Source organism: Orycteropus afer, unplaced genomic scaffold (genome assembly GCF_000298275.1).
Source record: "Orycteropus afer afer isolate SDZICR_OR568_19922 unplaced genomic scaffold, OryAfe1.0 scaffold00323, whole genome shotgun sequence".
NCBI classification, from domain to species: domain Eukaryota; kingdom Metazoa; phylum Chordata; class Mammalia; order Tubulidentata; family Orycteropodidae; genus Orycteropus; species Orycteropus afer.
The window spans coordinates 3,973,269-3,998,235 of record NW_006921910.1 but is presented as its reverse complement, the minus strand read 5'-3'; the positions used below and the strand labels follow the sequence as shown (position 1 = coordinate 3,998,235).

Here is a 24,967-nt window from a genome sequence, read left to right as displayed (position 1 = left end):
TACTGAAAAGAATTAGGGTTCCTTGGGGAAGTAGTTGATTCCAGACGGGGTCTCGAAATGTTTTAAGATGAGCCTGGAACATCTTGTCATACCAAAAAGTAAAAAAGATATCAGTGCATTCTTACTAGGATTAAAAAAAAGAAACTCAGAAGCCAACATTAAGAGACTCCCTGTAGTTAAAGGTGGGATATTTTGAGCATCAACAAGGACAAAAGCTGCAGTGGCTTGCAATACATCATATGTCTTTTAATCTGTGACTTCATAGAGAAACTTCTAAACAAAACCCTCATTGGTCACCTTTGGAGGATGTTAGGGAATCAACTCATAATTTTGAAAGCTGGGAAATGGAAAAAATAAAGAGAATCAAGTATATATCCTGTCTTTTTGTGAACTATGCCTCAGAGTACTGAAATAGTTGATGAAGAGAAATTTTTCTTTACAAAAGTATCCTGGTTAGTAACTGAAGAAGAAAATAAGAATACCACCATTGTTAGCCCCTAATTTTAGCCGATAATGGATATATGCAGTGACCATTAAAAGCTCCTCAGAAGGAAGGTTGGGCAATCTACTTCTGTAGTGATACTGCCTCGGCAACCCAAGGAGAGGTTGCTATGAGTCGTGTCTGACTAGACGGCACATAACACAACATAAGGAGAGACAACAAGATCTTACGTGCCTCTTGCCAAAAAGATACAGTCTCCTTGTGAAGTTATCTTGCCAAAAAAAGGGGGGGGGCAGTCACACTTGAATTTGGCCAAGGCTCTGGCTCTAAATACTGATTTATAGAAAATACAGGGAACAGTGGAAGAGTTGGTCACTATGGGAAGGCAACCAGAAAAATCAGAGTCTGAAATATTCTGTATAAGACAAAAAACTGAGTTTTTCAACAAATAGGTTGCCAGAAAACAAAGTTGGGGGTGGGGTGGAAGAGATAAAGAAGAGAGAAGTTAAGAGACTTAAGAGATATATCAAGAATTTGCAATGTGGATCTTGATTTGATCAAAAAAATTGAAAAAATAATTTATGAGATGGGGAAATCTGAACACTTAGTGCATATGTGGTATTACGGAAATATTTAAAATTTTTAAAAGGTGTGATGCTGTTGTGGTTAACAGTCATTTTATTTTAGTGGTACATACTGAAAAATATATGGATAATATTGTATGCTATGTGGAAGTTGATTCAAAATAAGCTAGGGCTGGGCAGGGGTGAGGAGCTCTGGTGGCATAGTGGTTAAAGCTACTCACCTTTAAAAGGTTGGCAATTTGAATCTACCAGCCATTTCAAGGGAGAAAGGTGAGGCAATCTGGTTCTGTAAAGATTTATAGCCTTGGAAAAGCTATGGGGGCAGTTCTGTTCTCCCTGTAGGGTCACTACGGGTTAGAATTAACTCAATGGCACTCACTGGGTTTGGTTTTTCGGTTTTGGGTGGAGGTAGGGAGTCCTTGGGTTGTGCCAGCTGTTAACTCTCTCTGCTGCTGTTAACTTCTCCAACTGAAAGGTTAAGGTTTGAGTTGACCCAGAAGCACCTCAGAAAAATGGCTTGCTAATCTGCTTCTGAAAAAAATCAGCTGTTGAAAATCCCTTCGTAGCATGTTCTCTGGCACACGTGAATTTGTCATGAGTTGGAGTCAATTTGAGGGCAACTTATGTTTTTGGGTCGGAATGGAGTGTGCAAGGATATTGATCAGGGGTTGGCAAACTGTTAAGGGCCAGATAACAGATATTTTAGATGTTATAGGCTACATAGTCTATGTTGCAGCTACTCATCTCGGCCTTTGTAATATGAAAGGAGCTATAGATAATATGTAAACAAATGGCATGGCTGTGGTCTATTAAAACATTACAAAAGCAGCTCTGGGCTGGATTTAGCCCATATACTGTAGTTGGCTAACTCCTAGTCTAACTGAAAACAGATTGGCTGTAAGGTGACAATTGTTGAAGCTAGGGTACATGGGGATTCAGTACTAATTTCTCTACTTTTGTGAATGTTTAAAAATTCCCATAATAGAAAAAATGAAATAGGTACTGTTTTTTCTGTGTACAACTCTTATAAACTGATTAGGAAATAGCACTGTTTTTTATAGAGAAGTTTGATCATTTTTCTTTCAAAGCTCTGAAAGGAGAAGCAACACGTTACATTCTTAGATCTTATTATGAAATGCACCTCTAAAACATTGCCACTGGATTAATAAGTAGTTTAGTTTCTTCGTGTTCTGTGGTTAACAATATGAGTGATTGTTCATTTATCCCCTCATGTAGGCATCAGAGAAAAAGTGTCTGACTGGAATGAGTTTCTGCGACAGACCCTCGTGGGAGCTTGCAGTCCTCCTGTCCCGCTGCTAGAGGGCGTGAGTATTAATGCACGTACAACCAGTGTGGGAAACCTGTCTAATCTGCAGTGATACTTCCTGTCCAAGGAATCTTAAAATGGGTTGCTCATTTACTACTTCTCGGCAAATAAGCATTGAAGGTACAGGGATAAGTATCAAGAGGCTTCTACTTTACTACGTAAGTTAAAATGACCCTCAGAAGCTACAGGCTGGTAGCTTTCTCAGTGCCTAAACATTTTCTGAATTAGTTGTTAACACATAAAATTGCAGTTTTTCAGATTCTTTTACATAGTTGGATAATGTGGCCTCCTTCGACTCTTAACTCTGGGGTTGATTCTATGTGGGTGAGCTCCCCTTGGGCCTGTGCCCTCATGTCTATCCTGACTAGCCCTTCTAGGTGGGCATTTGTGACTCCTGCATCAGGTGACTTGGAACCCATTTTTGTGTGGCTCGGAAGAGGCTGAATTTATTACACATAGTCCTACCTTCTACCTGTTATCAGCAGTCCTTTTAAGTTAGTGTAGCTTTTGAGTTGATTAGAATAGATTCTTGTTTTCTGTGAAATTAATTCATTGGTTATGACATTTCTAAGTCACATGTTTGCATGTTCTGTCATACCAATAACATTCTGTGTGGCATATGTGAAATGTGTTTAAATGCCTTTATTATTATTTTTTTAATTGCTGAGATTGCCATGCAAATCCTCTTAAAAACAGTTTTACTGGAATAAAATTTGCATGCCATATAATTCACTCATTTAAAGTATATAATTTAATGTTTTTTAGTATATTCACAGAGTTGTGCAACCACCACCACAGTTTTAAGATATTTATGTCTCCCTGAAAAGAAACCCTGTACCCATTAGCAATCAATCTCCTTTACTCCCCTCCTCCCTAGACTGAAGTCACTACTAATCTTCATCTTATGTCTGTACATTTGCTTGTCCTTGACTTTTCATAAAGATGAAATCATGCAGTATATGGTCTTTTTGACTGGCTTCTTTCACTTAGCATAATATTTTCAAGGCTTATCTAGATTGTAGCATGTATCAATACTTCTTTCTTTCTTTTCACTGCTAAATAAGTATTCCATTGTATGGATACACCACATTATATTTACCCATTCATTAGTTGATACACATTTGGGTTGTTTCTACTTTTTAGATACAATGAATAATGCTACTGTGAACATTGGTTTACCATTTTACATTCCTATCAGGCAGTGTTTGAAGGTATGGATTTCCCTACATCCTTGCAAATACTTGTTATCTTTTGAGTTATAACCATCCTAGTGTGTGAAGGAGCTCTGGTGGCATAGTGCCTAAGGCATTTGACTGCTCACCAGAAGGTTGGTGATTCAAACCCACCAGTGACTCCATGGAAGGAAGATTGGGCAATCTACTTCTGTAAAGATTTATCGTCTCGGAAACCCAACGGGGGTTGCTGTGAGTTGCAATTGACTTGATGTGTGAGTTTGGTTTGAATTGGTTTGGGTTTGAGTGTGTGAAGTGGTATTTCATTGTGGTTTTGATTTTCAAATCCTTAATGACTGATAATGTTGAGCATCTTTTCGTGTGCTTATTGGCCATTTTGTATATCTTCTTTGGAAAAACGTTTCTGCCTGTTTTCCAATTGGGTTATTTGTCTTTTTATTATTGAGTTGTAAGAGTTCTTTAATGAGCCGTGGGGGTGCAGTGGCTAAATGCTTGGATGATAACTGAAAAGTTGGTGGTTTGAACCTACTAGTGGCTCTGCAGGAGAAAAGACCTGGTGGTCTGTTCTCATAAAGGTTTCAGTGTGGGAAATGCTATGGGGAAGTTTTACTCTGTCACAAAGGGTCACTATGAGTCAGAATAATGCTTGGTAAAGTAGATAGTCAGCAAAAAAGAGGAAGACCCTCAATGAGATGGATTGACACAGTAGCTGTGTAAGAGTGATCTCAAGCATAGGACCTGGTGCAGAGCTGGGCAGTGTTTCATTATGTTGTACAGAGGGTTGCTATAAATCAGAATCAGCTCGATGGCACCTAACTACGGCACAATAGGCATCAGAATCAACCCAATGGCACACAACAATAACGAGTTCTTTATATATTCTGGATATAAGTCTAGAATCAGATACATGATTTGCAAATATTTTTTCCATTCTGTGGGTTGTCTTTTCAATGGTATCATTTCCAGCACAAAAGTTTTTCATTTTGAGGTCCAAATTATCCATTTTTTCTTTTGTTAGTTACACTTTTGGTGTCATATCTAACTAAGAAGGCTTTGATTAACCCAAGGTCACAAAGATTTACTACTATGTTTTCTGCTAAGAACTTCATAGTTTCAGTTCTTACATTTAAGTCTATGATCTGTACATACATTCATCTTTAAAACTTGACTGGTGAAAACTCTAGCTCAGGCTTTTTATATTTAGACTCTGACTCACTTCATTATGCTTAGACAGAGCTTGGCACATACTACTTAGCAGAAATTGAGTGAATAAAGGAATTGATAAAATAACTTGAACTAACCTTGGTTCTACCCTCCTAACTTTTGGCTGTGAATATGTTACTTCATTGTTCATATGTTCTTTTGTATATATGGGGATGTATAATTATCATAGAGCAGTTCTTTTTTTTTTAATTGTGATTTGGGTGAAAATTTACAGAGCAAATTCACTTTCCATACAGCAGTTCACATACACTTTGTCTCATGACATTGACTACAATTTACCACAATGCAACAGCTCCCCTCCCTCTTCCTCCCCATAGTTACCTCTTCCCTGTGTCCATCACTCCATGCACTCCTGCCCCCTGAGCTGTCTCCCTGTGGATAAACAGCCTTTCTTTCTCCCATGATTCTTCTCTCCAAGGAGTATATCTACCTCAGGTAATATTCAACTCCTGTGCCTACCTTTTGTTTGGCTGGAAGCCACAGATGTGGGCTCAATTCCAGATGTGAAGGGCAGCTAGGGGCCATATCAGTGGTTCTATCAGGCTCTATCAGACCACCAAACCTGGTCGTCCCCTCCCCTTTTTTTTTTGAAATGATTTTGAGTTTTGTTCCACATTGTTCACCCTCTGTATCCAGGATCTCCTACATAGATCCCCCTCCGAGTGGTTGACAGTGGTAGCCAGGCACCATCTATTTCTTCCGGTTTCATAGTCATATAGGCTGCAGATCGCATGGTGTACCAGTCGCTAGGCCTAATTGTTTCCATGAATCTTTGATTTTCTTTATTCTTCCTTGCTTTGGATGAGGAGAGACCCATCATTGCATCTAGAAGGCTGCTTGCAAGCTTTTAAGATTCCAGTCTCTACTCATCAAAGTAGGAGGTGGAACAATGTTTTGTGTAGTATGTTATGCCAATTGAGCTTGGTCCCCTGTGACTCTGGTCCCAAGCCTGCAGGTTCAACCACTTGGTCCCTTCAGCCAAAACCAGGCCAGGATCTGATTGTGGAACAGACCATCAACTGCTCATATACAAGTTCAACTTGAAGTTAAAGACAATTAAAACAAGTCCACCAGAGCCTAAATATGATCTAGAATATATCCTTCCTGAATTTAGAGACCATCTAAAGGATAGATTTGATACATTGAACACTAGTGACCAGAAACCAGAAGAATTGTGGGGTGACATCAAGAGCATCATCCATGAAGAAAGCAAGAGGTCACTAAAAAGACAACAAGAGAAGAGAAGAACAGAAAGAAGACCTATCCATGAGCATAGGATGTTCTTCCATTTATGTAGATCTCTTAGGGTTTCTTGAAGTAGTTTTTTATAGTGTTCTTTGTACAGGTCTTTTGTGTCCTTGGTAAGATTGATTCCCAAGTATTTAATTTTTTTGGTACCTATTATAAATGGTATTGATATCCTTATTTCTTTTTCAGCGGTCTCTTTGGTGGTGTAGAGGAATCCAACTGATTTTTGGATGTTGATCTTGTATCCTGTCACGATACTAAATCTCTCAGTTAGTTCCAGTAGATTTTTGACTGAGTGTCTTGGGTTTTCTAGGTGTAGGATCATATCATCAGCAAATAGGGATAGTTTGACTTCTTCCTTACCAATTTGGATACCTTTGATTTCCCTTTCTTGCCTTATGGCCCTGGCTAGGACTTCCAGTGGAAGCTCTGGTAGCATAGTGCTTAAGACACTTGACTGCTAATTAGAAGGCTGGCGGTTCAAACCCACCAGCCACCTCAGAAGGAAGATGGGGCAATCTACTTTCGTAGTGATACTGCCTCGGAAACCCAAAGAGGGGTCACTATGAGTCGGGGCCGACTCGACGGCACATAACAACAACAACAAGTCCACGGAGACAATGTTTTGCATCCTGCTTTGGTGAGTAGTGACTGGGCTTTGTGAGCAGCCATCTAAGGTGCAGCTATTGGTTTCTCCCTGTCAGGAGCGAAAAAGAGAAAAGAAAATCAAAGGCAGAAGGAAAAATTAGTCCGAAGTACACAAACCCCAGTCTTCATGACCCTGAGACCAGAAGAACAGATGGTGCCTGCCTATCACTGTTGACCACTCTGAAAGGGATCACAAAGGGGGGTCCCAGATAGAGTGGGATAAAAATGTGGAGCAAAACTCAGGCTCAGAAGGAAAACCAGACTTCTGGTCTGATAAGAAGAGTCTGGTGGAATCCTTGAGACTATAGGCCTTGGACACCCTTCCAGCTTGAAACTAAACTCACCACCATGTCTCAACTTTCAGCCAAACAACAGATAGGCCCATAAGCCATCAGTAACACCAGGCAAGTTACGTACTCCTTAGAACAATCAATCATAAGAGATCAAAAGGGCAGCATACACTTTACAAAAGCTCAGAAAGTAAGAATGGATAGGAAAGAAGAATGCAAGGAAATGGTAACCACAGGGAGGAAGTGGGAAGAAAGCTGTTACATTGTGGGGATTGCAATCAATGTCCTGAAACAAACTGTATATGAATTTTGAATGGAAGATGAATTTGCTCCATAAACTTCCACCCAAGTCACAATAAATTGAAAAAATATGTGTTAAGTGAAGAACACAAGGTGAAAAACTATATACAGGGATCTCATTTTTCAAAAAATAGGAGAGACAGAACATAAAGAAATGATATTAATTTCTTTGTAGAAAAACTGCTCTCAGAGACTGCCTGCCAAAGTATTTTTCAGGTTCTTTCTCAGAGGTTAGATTATAGTGGACTTTGACTTTTGTCATGTTTAGTTTATTTCTTTAAAGATGATCATATTTTCTTTTTTTAAAAAAAAAAAAAAAGATTTTATTTTGGTGAGTGTGTAAACAGCCAGAGGTGCACCATTTGAACAAATTCTACACGAACAATTCAGTGACATTGATTGCATTCAAGTTGTGCTACCATTTTCACTGTTCTTTGCCAAATTATTCCACCACCATTATTTTAAACTTTCTTTCCCCCAAGCTTCCCATCCAGCCTTTTGAGTTGCTGTTGCCAATTTAATCTCACATATATAATTCTTTAAAAGAGCACAATTGTCGAAGTAGACATACTTTCTCATTAAGTAAGGTATTTTTTTGGTTCACAGAAACTTCAAGGGATAATGGTAGACACATAGACCTATGAAATAGAATTAAGAGCCCAGAGTTAAGTGCACATATCTAAGGTCATCTAATCTTCGACAAGGATGCGAAGACCATTGGATGGGGAAAAAACAGGCTCTTTAATAAATAGTTCTGGGGCAACTGGATTTCTACATGCGAAAGAATGAAGATACTTCTATACTCACACCATATATAAAAACTAACTCAAAATGGATCAAGGGTCTAAATGTAAAAACTAAAACCATATTTCCTTTTATAATCAGATAATAAGTAATGATGATATTTTAAAAATTCTTACTAAATGAAACTAACATACCCCTAAAGTTAGAGATCTATTAGAATAGATTTATTTCGTTATAGGTAGATTTTCTTTAAGGTAAACATTTTCATATCAGCAAAAAATGATGCTGTAAGAGACTTCTATGATTCTTGGCAATGCAAAGTCTCTGGTCTTTTAACAGGTATAGTATAAAGGCTACTTTTTGATCACTTACAGTTTGACGTTTTTTAATATGTTGTTATATGCCATTGAGTCCATTTTCAACTTGTAGCGATCCCACATGACAGAGTAGAACTCCCCATGGGATCTTCGAGAAGCTGTGATTTTCAGAGAAGCAAATTGTCAAGTCTGTCTTCTTTGGGTTGGCTGGGTAGGAACAGCTGGGTGGGTTTGAAATGCTGAGTATTTAACCATTGCACCACCAGGGATCCTTTATATTATTTTAATTTCTCTTATGTAATCATTTCCCTTTCTTACCTTCAGCTTCGTAATGGGAGGAATCCTTTAGATCTTATTGCTCCAGGTTCCAGGCTAGAATGTCAAGCTTTCCAGGACTCTTTAAGTACTTGGATTGTTACTGTAGTAGAAAACATTGGGGGAAGACTGAAGCTGCGGTACGAAGGACTTGAGAGCTCTGACAGTTTTGAACACTGGCTGTATTACTTGGATCCGTTTCTTCATCATGTTGGTTGGGCCACTCAACAAGGATATGAGCTTCAGCCACCATCAGGTGAAGAGTACACCATTTTTCTTTTAATTGTTTTATTATTATTATTAATATCTATGAGACTGAAAAATGCATTATTCTGCATATTATGAAGGCTTTGTTCACATAATAGAGATACTGTAAAAAAAAAATTATGTGGAGTTGTTAGTACTTGTTTTCCTTTCGCTCTCATTGCTTTTGTAATTTGCTACACATAATGATATACTGACAGATTTCTGCCCCTACCCCTTGATAATATTAAAGAAAAATTCTCGTTCACATTCAGATAGTAGAACAGATTTTGGGTTCACCGCAAATTATTGATGGAAAGAAATTCCAAAAGTATTATAACTTGAGTATTTTTTAAATCAATTTGCATTTATCATTGTGTGGCCCGATTGAGGTTATGAATTATACTATTTTACAGATTACAGCAACTTTGTGATCATGCTGTAAAGCATTTTCATAAAACACTGTGCTCTGACCAGAGCAGAGTACTGAGATTAAAATGCAAGTCCTTTGAGTGAAGACAGGTGAAAATGGACTTGAGCTCTTTCCTATTGCAGTGGAAAGTGACCTTTTTTTGCTTATGTGGATGCTCTCAGAGCAGTTAAGAAGTGTGTAGGTTTTCTCATCATCTAAAGCATCCTGCCTTGTTTTGTTAAAGCCATCAGACATCTGAAAAATGAAGCTGAGTGGCAAGAGATCTTGGCCAAAGTGAAAGAGGAAGAGGAAGAGCCATTACCCTCTTACTTATTTAAGGTAACAACAAAATCATGTGATAGGCATTTATCTCCTCATAGTAGAACAGAGCTTTTTGGGGAGATGAAAAGTGTATAATGACCCCTGAGACCAGTGAGAGTTCTGTGGCCTCTGAGGAGGGAGGGAGCTTTAAGGTGAGGTGATGATCACCATTTTTTTTCTTTGCAGTAGCCTAGGTTTCCTCCCAACGCTACCTTAAAGCATTTGAACTTTTTCTACTCTTAACAATATAGCCCTCATTTGTAATTAAAATTTTTTTTTCTCTCCTCATCTTCCTTGTGTTCAAAGTATAGAATAAAGGAGTACTTTCACAGACTTGAGTTTTTTTTTTCTGAATAATTTTTTCCAGAGACGAAAATTATACAATTAGATTACTTACCAGAAGATAGATAGTTTAATTAATGAGAGTAGGATTCCTCTATATATGAACATAAAGTTAATGTGAAAATAATATATTTTTATTCCATCTGGGTGTTTGCATTTCAGGACAAACAAGTGATTGGTACGCATGCTTTCTCTGTAAACATGAAATTGGAAGCTGTGGACCGCTGGTCTCCTTTTGGGATCTCTCCTGCTACAGTTACTAAGGTAAAATGGGAACTAGCACCTAGGTACCAGAGGAGTCAGGGCGGGTTCTTTGGGGCAGGCCTTAGAAGTATCTAACCAGAGGAGGTTCAACCAGCAGGTAGACCATGGTGTCTGAAAAATATGTAGGAAGGTAGTGTCATCAATGTGCAACAAAGTGCACGGCTCAGCTGAGGTAGGATGTGTGCGAGCATGAAGAAGATCTGGTAGTAGGACGACTCCAGCCATGTAGTCCAGATTCAGACTTCTGACTTTCAGAAGACTGACAAAAGTAAGGCAGGAAGTTCAGTCAGTAGTAACCACAAGACTTGTGCAGGTTGTCAAGGTCCAGATACTCAGTTACTGTAATGTAAAGGAGAGGAGTTCAGTTTAGGGATAGAGCAGAATCCTCTTTACTGAAAGTATGACCACAAGTTGCATGTACTTAGGGGAAAGGCTGTCTGGATGCTGTATTATCTGGACTGTTAAGATTAAAATTTTCTTTGCTTTGGAAGAAGATTATTTTCAGAGCAAAGAGGGATGCTGAATTGCAAGTGAGGTCAAAGGGCCATGTTAGAGTCTGAAGGGATGTGGGATGGCAAGGAGTCAGGGGAGGTTCATTATAATCCTCTCTTTGGCATTTAAAACTGGGCTTGCATAGCCAACTCCTTACCAAGCATAACTTTCCTTAAAATGAGATTTATCAGATGGAAGTACCTGGATCTTTTGTCCTCTCTTCTCCTCATGCCCTAGCTTACCTCTAACATTTTTGGAGCCTGAGAAGTATAACTGAAGACTCAGATTCCGTGTATTTACATATGTGGAAATTATAAAGCCAGCTGAGACACTGTTAAATTTTTGTTTCTGTTTTTTCTTGACTATTACTTTGGGAGAGTTATTTGATGTCTCTTAAAATTACGTTTCCTTATCTGCAAAATGGGGTTGATAATGGTACCTACCTCATTAGATTGTTAAGAATATTAAAATTAAAGTAACACATGAAAAGCATTTAATTAAAACAGTTCCTGGCACAGAGCTAACATTCATTGAGTGCTTAGTATTTTTAATATCTAATGTAGCTATGAATAAGGTTTGTGGTTCAAATTCACTGCTCTGTGGGAGAAGGATGTGGCCATCTGCCACAACAGGTTTGGTATAGCTGGTAGCTAGGAACTTTTGTAACATGCTTGTCTATGGCAAGGAAGAGACATGTACATACACACACACACACACATTAAACCATTTGTCTGTTTTATCTGTTAAATCTATGCACAGGTTTTTGATGAGAAGTACTTTCTGGTAGAAATGGATGATATGCGACCAGAGAATCATGTGCGGCGAGCTTTTGTGTGCCACATCGACAGTCCTGGTATTTTCCCCATGCATTGGAGTCTGAAGAATGGTTTACACATCAGTCCCCCTCCTGGTGTGTATCTAGTTCTTGTCTGAATTGTTCATTGGGAGCTTTCCTTAAAATGAGATTTATCAGATGGAATTACCTGGATCTTTTATCCTCTCTTCTCCTCATGCCCTAGCTTACCTCTAACATTTTTGGAGCCTGAGAAGTATAACTGAAGACTCAGATTCCATATATTTACATATATGGAAATCATAAAGCCAGCTGAGACACTGTTAAGTAAAGTATGTTCAATTCTGCTACCTTGACAAATATATTTTCATAAAACCTGGAAGCCCAGGTTCAAGCGTAGAGTTCTGTGCTGGTGCTTTGGTTCATTCCATCTTGAGCATGTTAGGAATTCACAGATGGTTGGGAGAAGACTCACAGTGAGTGTTGTGACCTGGCTTATGAGAAGGCACATTACATTAAGGCTAGACTTTAGAGGCAGATTATTGATAATTTTTAGGTGTTTGGACTTCATCAAACATGGAGACTATTCAGACTTCAGAGGGAGGTTTATGGACAAAAGTATGACTCAGAAGTAAGTAGGAAAGTAATGGCTCCTTTTTCTTTTGTTTGTATTTTTGTAAAGTATAATAGACCCTTTCTTTAATCAAGGCTCTGAAGTATAACTTAGTTGAGCTTCACTGAAGTTTTTCAATTACATAATCCATTATCTTCTATTTACAAAGATAGTCAAGTTAGGTTTTCTAGGTACTTAAAAGTACCTAGAAAACCTACTTTAAAGTGTCAGATGTTTATATTATTTCCATATCAACAAATCAGATGATTTGCTTGACAATCCCTGATATACTCTACTATGAAGCTTTTGGTAAAGCAAAGCTTCACTTTCTAAATGGTACCTGCTGGAACACTGGGCTGGAAGTGCTTTTGTGTTAATTGGGGTCATAAACTCCAGGACCTTCTGCCTTTCACTTACCCTTCATTCATCCAGCAAACATTTAACAAGTGTTTTCTGTGAGAAAGGCCTTGGGCTTGTCACTGGGGAGACAAAAATGAGTGTGACACGTTCTTTTCCTTCAGTGAATGAGTAGGGAAAAACAGAAACAGAACTTTCCAGGCTCCTCTACTGAGTGGGGGCAGGAACACCTACAGGAAAAAGTTCTTACTGTGTGGGAAGGCTGTGGATATCCATCCCAAGTTCTTCAACCTGCCTGCTCCCTTTATGTGAAGCCAAACCAGTCCCACTGCCATTGAGTCACTTCTGACTCATGGCGACCCCCATTGGGTTTCCTAGGTGGTAAATCTTTATGGAAGTAGATTGCCTTTTCTTCCTTTTGCAGAGTGGCTGGTGGGTTTGAACCACCAACCTTCTGGTTAGCGATCACATGCCTTAGGCATTGCACCATCAGAGCCCCCTTTTATGTGACAATAGAAAATAATTACTAAATATTGAAGGTTTTAGCATTGTTATAGACAACTTGACTATCTTTGTAAATAGAAGATAATGGATTATGTAATTGAAAAATAATTTACTGTCAAGAATTGAGGTGGAGGCAGAGTGAACACATGGTACTAGTTTGAGTAGGGCAGGGAAGGTGATTTCACGGGTCTTTTGGCTGCAGGATGTCATAGTCTTGAGTGGCCCAATCTGTGTCTGTAAGATATTAAGCTCTATAGGGCCAAAGAGATGCTCATACACAGTGAAGCTGGCCCAGCTTTTCACACACACACACAGTAATGCTCAGTAAGAGAATCAGATTGGACACATGTCATAAAGAACCTTGTAGACTTAAGCCAGGAGTTAGACCTCACTCTTTTTCTGAAATGAATTCATGATTTGCATCATTGAACATTGATCTTCTGTAGACCATCAATCTGGAAACAAAATGTGAACAGCCTTTCAGCTGAAAGAATTTTATCAACTAAGATGTTGAAGGAAATATCTTTATAAAAGAAAAAAGTGTTTGCTGATTAAATAGTACTGTATATTATTTACTCTCTTTTCCTTCAGAGCCTAAGTCATAACAGAATTGATCATAAGACTGAATTTATATATACGAGTCAAATCCAGTTGCATTATCTAAAATTCTTTTGGTATATTGTCAGAAACTAACCATATAAAATATTGCTCAAAATAGGTGCTTGTTTAAAATCTGACAGTTTGAAATTTATCCAGAGAATTTTATTGTATTATTACTGTGCCTATTGGAACACTGGGCTGGAAGTGCTCTTGTGTATTATTAATAGCTTAAAGGAGCCCTGATAGTGCTCTGCTGGTAACCACAGGGTTGGTGGTTCAAATGCACCAGCCACTCTGCTTGGAGAAAGATGAGGCAGCTGCTTCCTTAAACATTTACAGCCTATGGGGCAGTTCTACCCTGTCCTGTAGAAGCACTATGAGTCGACATTGACTTGAGGCAGTGGGTTTGGTTTGGGTTGTTGTTTGACCAGAGTTGCTATTTTATAAAATTTGAATTTATAGGGTGTCTTTCTCCCTCTAAGGAGTCCTGGTTGTGCAGGGGTTAAGTGCCGAGCTGCTAACCAAAATGTTGACAGTTTGGACCCACCCAGAGACTTAGAGAGAAAATATACCTGGCAATCTGCTACCATAAAAATTATAGCCTGCCCTGTGGGCTTGAGACCATGGTCTTGGGGGACATCAAGCTCATATTACACATTGGCAGAACATTATTACACAAAAGCATTGTTCTACATCCTGCTTTGGTGAATAGCAACTGGGGTCTTAAAAACTTGCAAGCGGCCATCTAGATGCAACGATGGGTCTTTCCTCGTTCAGAGCAAAGAATGAAGAAAACCAAAGATGCATGGAAACAGTTAGTTCAAGGGACTGGTAGACCATGTGATCCTCAGCCTATATGAACATGAGACCAGAAGAACTAGATGGTGCCTGGCTACCATGGTCAATCATTCAGAAGGGGATTGATGCAGGAGATCCTAGACAGAGTGGAGAACAATGTGGAGCAAAACTCAAAATCATGAAAAAAAGACCAGGTTTCCTGATCTGATAGAGCCTGTTGAGACCCTTGAGACAATGGCCCCTAGTTACTCTTCAGGTCTGGAACTGAACTCATTCCTTTGGCTTCCAGCCAAACAATAAACAGGCATATGGGGTGAACATTTACATCAGGTAGACACATTCCGTGGAGCAATCAGTAGGCGAACAGAAGGGCAGTGTTTATACAGGGAGACAGCTCAGGGAGCAGGAGTGCATGGGAGGGAAGGACACAGGGAAGAGGTAACTGTGGGGAGAAAGTGGGAAGAGTGCTGTTACGTTGTGGGGAATTGCAGTCAGTGTTATGAAACAAAATGTGTATAAAAAATGAATTGAAAATGCTGTATGGAAAATGAACTTGCTCTGTAAACTTTCACCCAAATCACAATAAACATTTGAAAAATTTAAATAAAAATTGAAAAAAATAAATTACAGCCTTGGGAGCCCTATGGGGCAGTTCTTCTCTGACCTATAGGGTTGTTATGAATGAAATCAACTCAATGACAACAGGTTTTTCTCCCTGTAGAATGATCAAAGTCCTCAAATGAGCAAAATTGAAAGTTGTGGGTGGACACCTAGCAGAGTAGTAAAGCCAGATAGGCACATGTGGTGTGAATCACTGTTCTTTTGTCTCATCTAGGCTACCCGAGCCAGGACTTTGATTGGGCCGACTACCTCAAACAGTGTGGTGGAGAAGCTGCTCCCCAGAGGTGCTTCCCTTCGGTGAGAGCCCTTTTCTCTTCACAGCCACAGCCTGGGGCTGCTATGCTTCCGTTAACTTCTTAGAATCATTACAGTGAAATTAATCATCACATACCACCCAAATTAGCACCTTCTTTGTTGTAGTAAAATGGTTCAAAGAAACATGCATTTATTATAAAATTAATCTGTTTTAAGAGTTTCTTGTTAGCTGAAATCACATGAATTTGAAATTTTAGTTCAAAATTATTCATGATAGTTTAATAATGTGGAAAAATGTTGAAATATTAAGTGGAGAAAAGCTGTCAAACCTATTTAAAAATACATCTGTCAAAATAATACATGCACTTGGTTTTAAAAGCCAGCTAGCACTAAAAGGCTTAGAACATAAAACAACAGTCCTGTCCCTCAGCACTATTCCCCTTCCATAAGTAACTACTTGGCATTCTTCTCACTGCAATTCTAGTATTTATTCTTCTTCATTTTCTAAATAATATGCTACTAGGTTTTGAGTCATTAATTTTAGACTTATGTGTTGGTTCTGTATTATAGTGAGAGTATAGCTTTTCCCTCTGCCTTACCTACCTTTTCTTCCTGTTAGTTATATTACAATTTTTGGTTAAATCTGGATTGAGTGTTTATTCTATGTATTCAAGTATTGTTCACAGCTGAGTACTATTTTATAGTTAGTTCTAAAGTTAAAATTGCCTTGCTTTTCATTTGCTTAATTTTCTCTGTATCTGTTGCTAGTTCTTTCCATACTTTCCTGTAGCTGCTCATTACTGTTTTCTACAAAGGCCCATCACATCAGGAGTCTGTCCTTTCTAAAATTTTTCTTAGTGACATTCCTCCTAGCAGCCTCCATGCTCTCTCCCTCTCTCTGGACTGGTGGTTCTCTAGGCCTCTGTGTAGGTTCAGTCGTGGGACTGCCCCTCACTGTCACCTAAGGAATTGCTTCTCTCCTTTCATATGATTTGGAACCCCTGTTTCTTATATCTCATGGCCTCTTCTTTCTTGGTATCTCCTACAGTTTTGGTAGAGCCCATCTTTCAGTAGCTTCCTACAACAAGATACAAGGGATGTAAAAGGCTTAATTAATGCTACTAATTTGGCCAATAGTTTGACTCTCTATGGAATTTTAGGTTCAAATTTATTTTATTTCAGAATTTTGAAATTCAAAGCCATTTTTACTGTCTTTTGTAGATCTGCTTTTTTATTTCCCCTCCCTGAAAGGTTACTCAGTCTGTCACCACTTTTCACAGTGACGTGTCTTGATGTGGGCTTGTTTTCATCCATTGTGCTGGCTTCTGAGTTATTTTCATAAATAACTTCTTTGATTTCCTTCCTTCCATTTTCCCTCCCCATTCTGGAATTCCTATAATATGGGTGTAGGTCCTTGGGATCAGGCCTCTACGTACTTTTTTGCCTTTTTCTTCCTGTTTTCTGTTTCTGAGTCTTTCTACTTTGCTTTCTAGATTGCCCAACTTTCCTTCCGAGGAGTTGCTGGTGGGTTTGAACTGCCAGCCTTCTGGTTAGCAGTCAGATGCCTTAGGCAGTACGCCACCAGAGCCCAGAACTATTTAGTTTTTCTGAATATTTATTTTTAATAGTCTACTACTTTTGTTTTATGAGTCAGATCCGACTCGATGGCAGTGAGTTTGGTTTTTCTTTACTGTTGTTTTAAGGAAAAAAGTTTGTTTTTTATTATCTTTCTGAGGATATTCATTAAATACTTCCTCCCCTTTTAGGAAGTTTTTCTCTTGCATAGTCTCTGCTTTCTCCAAGTTGCTTGTTTTCTCTCTTTCCGTTTTTAACTTCAACATCCTCAGATGTTTGCTAATCCTTAGATATTTGCTTACATTTAAGAATGGAAAACTTAACAACAACAACAACAAAATGCTGACTGGAAACTCTGAGCATGTGGGTAGAGCTTGTCCACCTTGAACTTCCCTACAGGGTAGGATTTGGCTGGCCTGTTTGTTCTTACTCACTCACTGCTATCGAGTCGAACCCTTCTTGGGTTTCCGAGGCAGTATCTCTACGGAAGTAGATTGCCCAATCTTGTTTCCAAGGAGTGGCCGATGGGTTTGAACCACCAGCCCTCCAGTTAGTAGTCACATGCCTTAGGCACTACACCACTGTTAAACTAACTCAACTGCCATCAAACTCGAACCAACTCATAGCAACCCCTCCTTGCGTTTCCAAGGCAGTATCTCTACGGAAGCAGATTGCCCAGTCTTCCTTCCGAGGAGTGGGTTTGAACCGCCAGCCTTCTGGTTAGCAGTCAAATGCTTTAGGCACTGCGTCACCAGAGCTCCCATACCACTGTTAGGAAACCTAAATTCTTATCTTTATGTGTTTCTCTTGAGCTTATCAGATACCACAATAAGTCTATTCCAGTACTCTGTCTGGAGGATAGAGGCCTGGCTGCTGGAGTTCTAGTATGTAAATAGAGGACAAGGCCTAGGTTGCCTAGCATTCCATTTGGTAACCTCTGTTTGGGGCACTTCATTCATGCCTTCAACAGTTCCTTGTGTCTCCTTTGCCCAGGGATCTTTTTATTTTGTCCACTCTAGAGGAGAAATCTCACCTTTTATAGTGGAGGGAAAGGGAGAGTTGCCCTTGATAGAGTGAAGAAGTGATAGCATGATCTAAATGTTTCTAAAATGTTTCAATAAATTCTTATTTTGACTATTTTTCCTCCACCTCCAGTTGCCTAGGACCTGGTGCTAATACCTCTTAGCTTTCCTCACTGCCAGCTTAGATTCAGCTTTCTTTGAAGTTAACCATTAAATTCTGTGGTAAATTTTAGCTTGCAAAATGTTATTTTCTTTTCTGTAATATCCAACCAGTGGGTCTATGTTTTTAAAAACAAAACACCAATAACCAAAAACCCCTGGGTTGTCAGAAAGGAGGATAATTAGATACAGATGTTCAGTTCTCCGTCTTGACCCAGAAGCTGCAAAATTTTTAAACATAATTCTTTCCCCCTTTTTATAAGGATTATTTTATTCTGAATGTCTTTTATGATACTCATACAAGTAGACAGTAGGTGGTTTATTGTTTTATAGAGCCCTTTAGGGAGGGGAAGGAGCTCTGGTGGTATAGTGGTTAAAGCATTTGGCTGCTAACCAGAAGGTCCATGAATTGAATCCACCAGCCACTCCACAGGAGAAAGATGAGGCAGTCTGCTTCTGTAAAGATTTACAGCCTTGGAAACCCTATGAGGGTTTGCTATGAGTCTGTGTCAGTGGGTTTGGTTTGGTTTTGTGGAGGGGAAGTGAACTAACAATAGCTGAAGACCACCTAGTTGAAGACACAGAGCCTTAGGTACCTTATTCCATTTAAACTTTGTAACAACCTGGTGTTTTCAATTTTATCTGACATGATTAAATTGAGGCAGAAAGAGGTTATGCAGTTTGTCAGAGGTTACACAGCTAAAAATAATGCAGGAATATCTGACCTCAAAGTCCATACTGCCTGTGTCCCAGGAAGAGAGACATTTTCCTTTGTTTCATTCAGAAACAAAATAAAATGATAGCTTTAAAGTATGAATTTAGCAGTTAAATACTATTGAAAAAGTTCCCCCATTTGAACACCGGAGTTAATACTGAGTGTGTATCTGATCTGATTAATTTATTTTCTAGTCAATTTCTGAGCATGAATTTAAGGAGAACATGAAACTTGAGGCAGTGAACCCTCTTCTCCCTGAAGAAGTATGCATTGCCACCATCACTGCAGTGAGAGGCACCTACCTGTGGCTCCAGCTGGAAGGTAAGCACTAACACCTTGAGGCCTTTCTGTGGTCACTCTCCTTTGCTCTTCCTATGTACTACTGTAATGTGGCACGTTTAACTTAATGAATTAGCTAAATAGGGGTCTTGTTTAGGGTCTTCTAATATGTAATCCGAGATTCTAAGCTAAAATTTATTTTTCTGTTCTTGATTCTCAAATTTTAGGAAATGAATAGAATGAAAAGCCTTCACTACAGATTCCCCTATTTTTTGAAGGGAAAAGTATAAGTCAGATAGCATATATTTTGTTATGACTAGAATATATGCACATGAGCAATACCTAGCTTTTTTCAAGAGGTTATATTTTGGTTACCCCAAATGAGTAGAACAAAACTATGTAAAGTAGAAATGATGTACTAAAAGTGATGGTTGGTGATTAGACAGGTTTGTAGACAGAAGCCCCTGTTTGAGTACTCAGAATTGTAGTGATTGTGTATGGCCTAGCTTTCTTTTTGATCCTGCTGCCATATAATCAGGAACTCTGGTAGCGTAGTGCTTAAGGCATTTGACTGCTAACCAGAAGGCTGGTAGTTCAAACCCATGAGCCACTCCTTGGAAGGAAGATGGGCAATCTACTTCCATAATGATAGTGCCTCAGACACCCAAGGAGGGTCACTATGAGTTGGATCCGACTCGACGGCAGGGAGTTTGGCCATATAATCAGACTCTGAGAGGGAGTTTATAGTTTCTGATTTATAGAGTTGACATTTAATGCATTTAATGTCAAGGAGAGTATTATTGAATGTACACTTTTATGCAGCCCCTGCTGAGCAACTCACATGCATCACTTACTGATTATAATTAACTGGTCTATTTTCTAGCTTATTCCCAGAGTACTAGAAGTAATGTTTTCATGGAGTAGAACTGTCATTTTTGCTTTTTGGTTTCCAGTTCTTTGAAGATATTGACTATAATATTTGTTGGCCATCTGAATGATACCAATTCCACCAATTTATTTGCTGTTCCCTAATGATTACCCTGCATATTTGCTACACATCTAGGTCCTTATATCAGTACCCTTGGGGGACAGTTTATTGTTTTGTCTTCATGTTTATTGTACACAAAAAAATGAGACTTCCTGTGTAAAAGCAAACTATGTTGTCTGTGAAGTAGTTTATTAAGAGATTTATTTGATGGATATATATATATATATGTATGCATGTTTATTTATTTATTTATTATTATTTAAAATCTAAACAGGTTCTAAGAAGCCCATACCTGAATGTATTGTGAGTGTGGATTCCATGGACATATTTCCTTTGGGTTGGTGTGAAACCAATGGCCACCCCCTCAGCGCTCCTCACCGAGCACGAGGTATTGATTTCTTGGTCAGAGGGTTGATTGTTAAATTTGCTGTGTGGCTGCTACCAATTAGGATGATTCCATATACTTCAGAGAAAAACAAAATGATGTCTCCGGTTGTCTATTCCTGCATAAGAAATTACTGCATCAAGCATTTATTATTTTATAGTTTCTGTGGGTCAGAAATCTGAGCACAGCTTAGCTGGGTCCTTTGGATCCAGGTCTTTCTCAGCTACAATCAAGGTACAGGCAAGGCTGCAGTTATTTCCAGGGCCCACTAGGGGAGCCTCTGCTTACAAGCTTACTCTCATGGCTGTTGGCAAGAGTTCATATCATCCTTATTATTGTGCCGTGGGCTTCAGTTCCTCGCTAACTCTTGGCAGAGACTTCTTATAGTTCCTTGCCATGTGGGTGTCTCCATAGGGCCCCATTATAGTATAGCAGCTGGCTTCCCTTAGGGAGAGCAAGTGAGAGAGCAAGAGATGTTGAGCAAGATGGAAGCCAGAGTCTTTTAAAAAATTGAATTTTGGAAGTGACACCCCATCACATAATCCTCCCCCTCCCACTTAAAAAAAGTCATTGAGATAATAGTTTATACACCATTAAATCTCTTTTAAAGTATACATTTCAGTGTTTTTTTTTTTTTTTTTTTTTTTTCAGTATAATCACAGAGTTGTGCAACCATCACCACTATCTAATTTTAAACCATTTTTACCACCCCAAAAGGAAACCCTCCATCCATTAGTAATCACCCCTCCATCTCCTTCTCCACTCCACCCCTCTTTACCCCTAGGCAACCACTAATCTACTTTCCATCTTTTTAGACTTGCCTCTTCTGGACATTTATATAAATGGAATCATATAATATGTAGTCTTCTGTGACTGGATTCTTTCATTTACCATAATGTTCAAGATTTATCCATGTTTTAGCGTGTGTCATTACTTCATTTCAACTTTGTCAGTCAGGAATTTGAATAGGGCTTGGTTGGGTAGTTCACACCTGGTATTTCTCATGCATTTGCATTCAGATGTCAGCTGGGATTGCTGTCACCCATATTCAGTACTCAAAGAAAAACAAAAGGAAGCCTTCCAAACTACATGAACATTGTATTTTTCTTTTGAATTTTTTTTCTGCCTAGAAAATATTCATATAGTTAACTGACCCAGGGAGCCTTGGAAATAGTGTTTTTGCTCTTTATATACAGACTGCTTACTACCCAGAAAATGTGCTTAGTCTAGATATTCAAACACATACCACTTATTTATAGTACTTAACTAGTTAAATATGGAGGAGTTCTGGTAGTGTAGTGCCTAAGGCATTTGACTGCTAACCAGAAGGCTGGCAGTTCAAACCCACTAGCCACTCCTTGGAAGGAAGGTTGGGCAATCTACTTACATAGTGATACTGCCTCGGAAACTCAAGGAGGGGTTGTTATGAGTCGGATCCACCTCGATGGCAGTGGGTTGGGTTAAATATGGAGACCTGAGTGTCACAAACAGTTAAGTTCTAGACTATTAGCTAAAAGGTTAGCAATGCAAACCCACCCATAGGTGACTTGGAAGACAAGCCTGGCATATCCTTCCGTCAGGTCACAGCCTTGAAAACCCTGTGGAGTAGTTCTACTCTGCATACATGGAGTTGCCATGAGTTGAAATTCACTTGATAGCAACTAACACAACAGTTACATATACATAGTACTAGATTTTAAATATGCTAATATATGTATTTTTATTTTTCTTGGCATTTATATTTTTGTTTTTTCTTACAGTATATAAACAGAAGAAAATAGCTGTGGTTCAACCAGAAAAACAGTAAGTAATGTAATAGTATGTTTGACATTTGAAAGTTACAATATCTAATGAAATAACTGTTTCAGAGAGTTAATCCCTCATCTATTATTTTGTCAGGTGGAAGCATAATTCTTTAATTCTACTTTTGATCATTTATACACTTTCCTGTATTTCCTAAAATGACATTATATACAAGAGGATAAAACACATTCTTAAGATGTTCTTCAAATTGAATTTCCTGTTTTTTTTTTTTTTTTTTAAGAGCCTGAAGGCATTTAAATATAGGAGAAGAGAATTAAGAGTCTCCATGCTGATATTTGTTAAGGGAGAGCAAAAATTATAAATCAGCATATGATTTGTCATAGGGGAAAAAACTTGTTGTCTGTAGCAATCTAAAAGAAAAGATGTACTGAAAGGAGTGGTGGCTTTGTGTCATAGCAAGAAACCCTGTACTTTCACACCCAACTTTGAGAAGCAATTAATAAGTAGTGCCTTCAAACCTTAAAAATACAAAAGCTTCTGTGCACATGTATATGTCTTTAAGCATTTAGGTTTTGATTTTTGTATAATTTTTAGTTACCTTTGTAGTTTTTGACTAATAAAACTGACAGTAGCAGTGGAGAGAAAATGGAGTTCAGCCAAGAGATGATAGAGAAGTTAGATCCACTGCCATCTGTCAGTTCCAACTCACAGTGACCCAACTGGACACAGTAGAATTGCTCCATAGGGTTTCCAAGGCTGTAATCTTTACAGAAGCACATGCCACATCTTTCTTCCACAGAGCGGCTGGTGGGTTCAAACTGCCAACCTTTCAGTTAGCAGCAGAGTGCTAACTACTGTGCCACCAGGGCTCCTAGAAGTTAAACAGCAGTAACAAAGAAGACCGACCTTGGAATTTTCCTTGACTTACTTGTCAAGACTGATTCAAATTATAGTCAGGAAGCATTCTTTAAAAAAAAAAAAAAAAACCTTTTTTGGTGATTGCTATGTACAAAAGAACTCTGTTTTTTTATATTGTAGTTTGTCTTTAATTTTAAAACTGATAGACGAAGAAAACAAATCTTTTATAGGAAATGTTTGTTTTATAACTATTGAAAAAAGTTTACTTGTAGTTTAGAAATCCCACAAGAAAGTCTATAAATTTATTGTTCACATGAAAAGAAATTGTGCTTTTTGCACCTAAAGCGCAATAAAATTGAAAAGAAACGAAGGTTTCTTTGAACATACAGTATCACGATACTGTCTACAGACTATCCATTGGCTTACTAGACCCTATACATGAAGTTTTAAAAACAATTGCTGGTAAAAATAAACAAGCAAATAAACTAAACCCAAGCATGTGTTACTTATTTTCTTCTTAGATTTGAAATAAACTAACCCTCCCACTTTTCTGACTTTAAGTATTATCTCCCTATTTTGCTGTGTTTTCTTAATCCAGAGTACCATCTTTAAGGGCTGTCCATGAAGGCCTGAAGAATCAGGAGCTGAACTCCACAGACTCAGGTACAGGCATATGTAACCTTATGGAAAAGGGCACCCTTGTTGTTAGGTGTCATCAAATGGATTTTCAACTCATAGTGACCCATTGTGACAAAGCAGAATGCTTCATAGGGTTTTCTAGACTGTGATCATTACAGGAGCAGTTCACCAGGCCTTTCTCCTGTAGAACAGGTGGGTGGGTTTGGATTGCGAATGTTTTCGTTAGCCATTGCATCACCAGGGCTCCATAGAGAGCACCCTTAGGTTCTTTCAGTGAACTGTATCTGAGAAAAACTTAAAACATGTTTTGATTTCTTGGCTTGGCTTCATATAGGGAGTCTCTTAATTGTGACTGTAAAGAGTTAATGACTGTCTAAGGTATTTAACAGTTATCTCTAAGATGTTATTTCTGTCCATTTTTAACAATTGTGGCTGTTCTTTACTGATCACTTATTGTGTGCCAAGACTCTGGAAGTTGATATTATCAGCCCTGAGTATAGATAAAGAACTTGAGGCTTTCCAGGCAGTGCTGTTTCTTATACTGAGTGAGTGAGGAGAGTGTTTATTTTCTTTAAAGCTGTTTCATGCTATACACTTTATATGTATAGTTCACAATTTAAAAAAAAAAAAAAAAAGACATTAGAAAGACAGATTGTCCCCAGGCAAGGCCTGGTAAAATGAGACAAGGAACCTTGCTGGAGGCCCAAGTCATGGGCCCAGTCTTCTCTGCCTGAGATTTCTCGACTTCCCCTTTGCTGGTTGTGTAATGCTTAGCATCTAGGCCCATGCAGTGAAATGAGCACAGCAATGAGAATGAACTGATGACAGTTATACACATCAACATGGGTGAATGTCATAGCTATAATATTGAGCAAGAGATGCCAGACACCAAAGAGTACATACTGTATGGCCCTGTTTATCTAAAGTTCAAAAACAGGAAAAACTAATCTGTGCTTTTACCTTTTGGGGAAAGGGTGCTTATGGTCACTGGTAATGTTCTGTTTCTTAATCTGAGTGATACTGACATCACTATATTCAGTTTGAAGACTTATTTAGCTGTACACTGATGATGTAAACTTAAATAGATATATTTATGTATATATGATACACTATACTTCAATATAGTGCAACCGGAATGCTCCTTGGAAGCAAGAATGGCCAGACTTCGTCTCACCTACTTTGGTCATGTTGTCAGAAGGGACCATTCCCTGGAGAAGGATATCATGCTTGTTAAAGTGGAAGGTCAACAAAAGAAAGGAAGGCCCTCAATAAGATGGATTGACACAGTGACTAAAACGACGGGCTCAGGTATGGCAAAGATTGTGGAGCTGGCACA

At 38.6% G+C, this 24,967-nt stretch overlaps 1 protein-coding gene across 1 annotated transcript in view; it reads left to right on the top strand.

The window, feature by feature from the left end:
- The window catches only part of SFMBT1 (Scm like with four mbt domains 1), a 69,303-nt gene that overhangs the window by 28,676 nt on the left and 15,660 nt on the right, over window positions 1-24,967 (top strand). Inside the window, 10 exon segments of the mRNA XM_007952078.2 lie at window positions 2,263-2,351; window positions 8,642-8,888; window positions 9,532-9,626; window positions 10,113-10,214; window positions 11,466-11,616; window positions 15,207-15,289; window positions 18,913-19,039; window positions 20,260-20,373; window positions 22,131-22,173; window positions 23,591-23,655. Coding sequence (XP_007950269.2) covers window positions 2,263-2,351; window positions 8,642-8,888; window positions 9,532-9,626; window positions 10,113-10,214; window positions 11,466-11,616; window positions 15,207-15,289; window positions 18,913-19,039; window positions 20,260-20,373; window positions 22,131-22,173; window positions 23,591-23,655 — 1,116 coding nt within the window.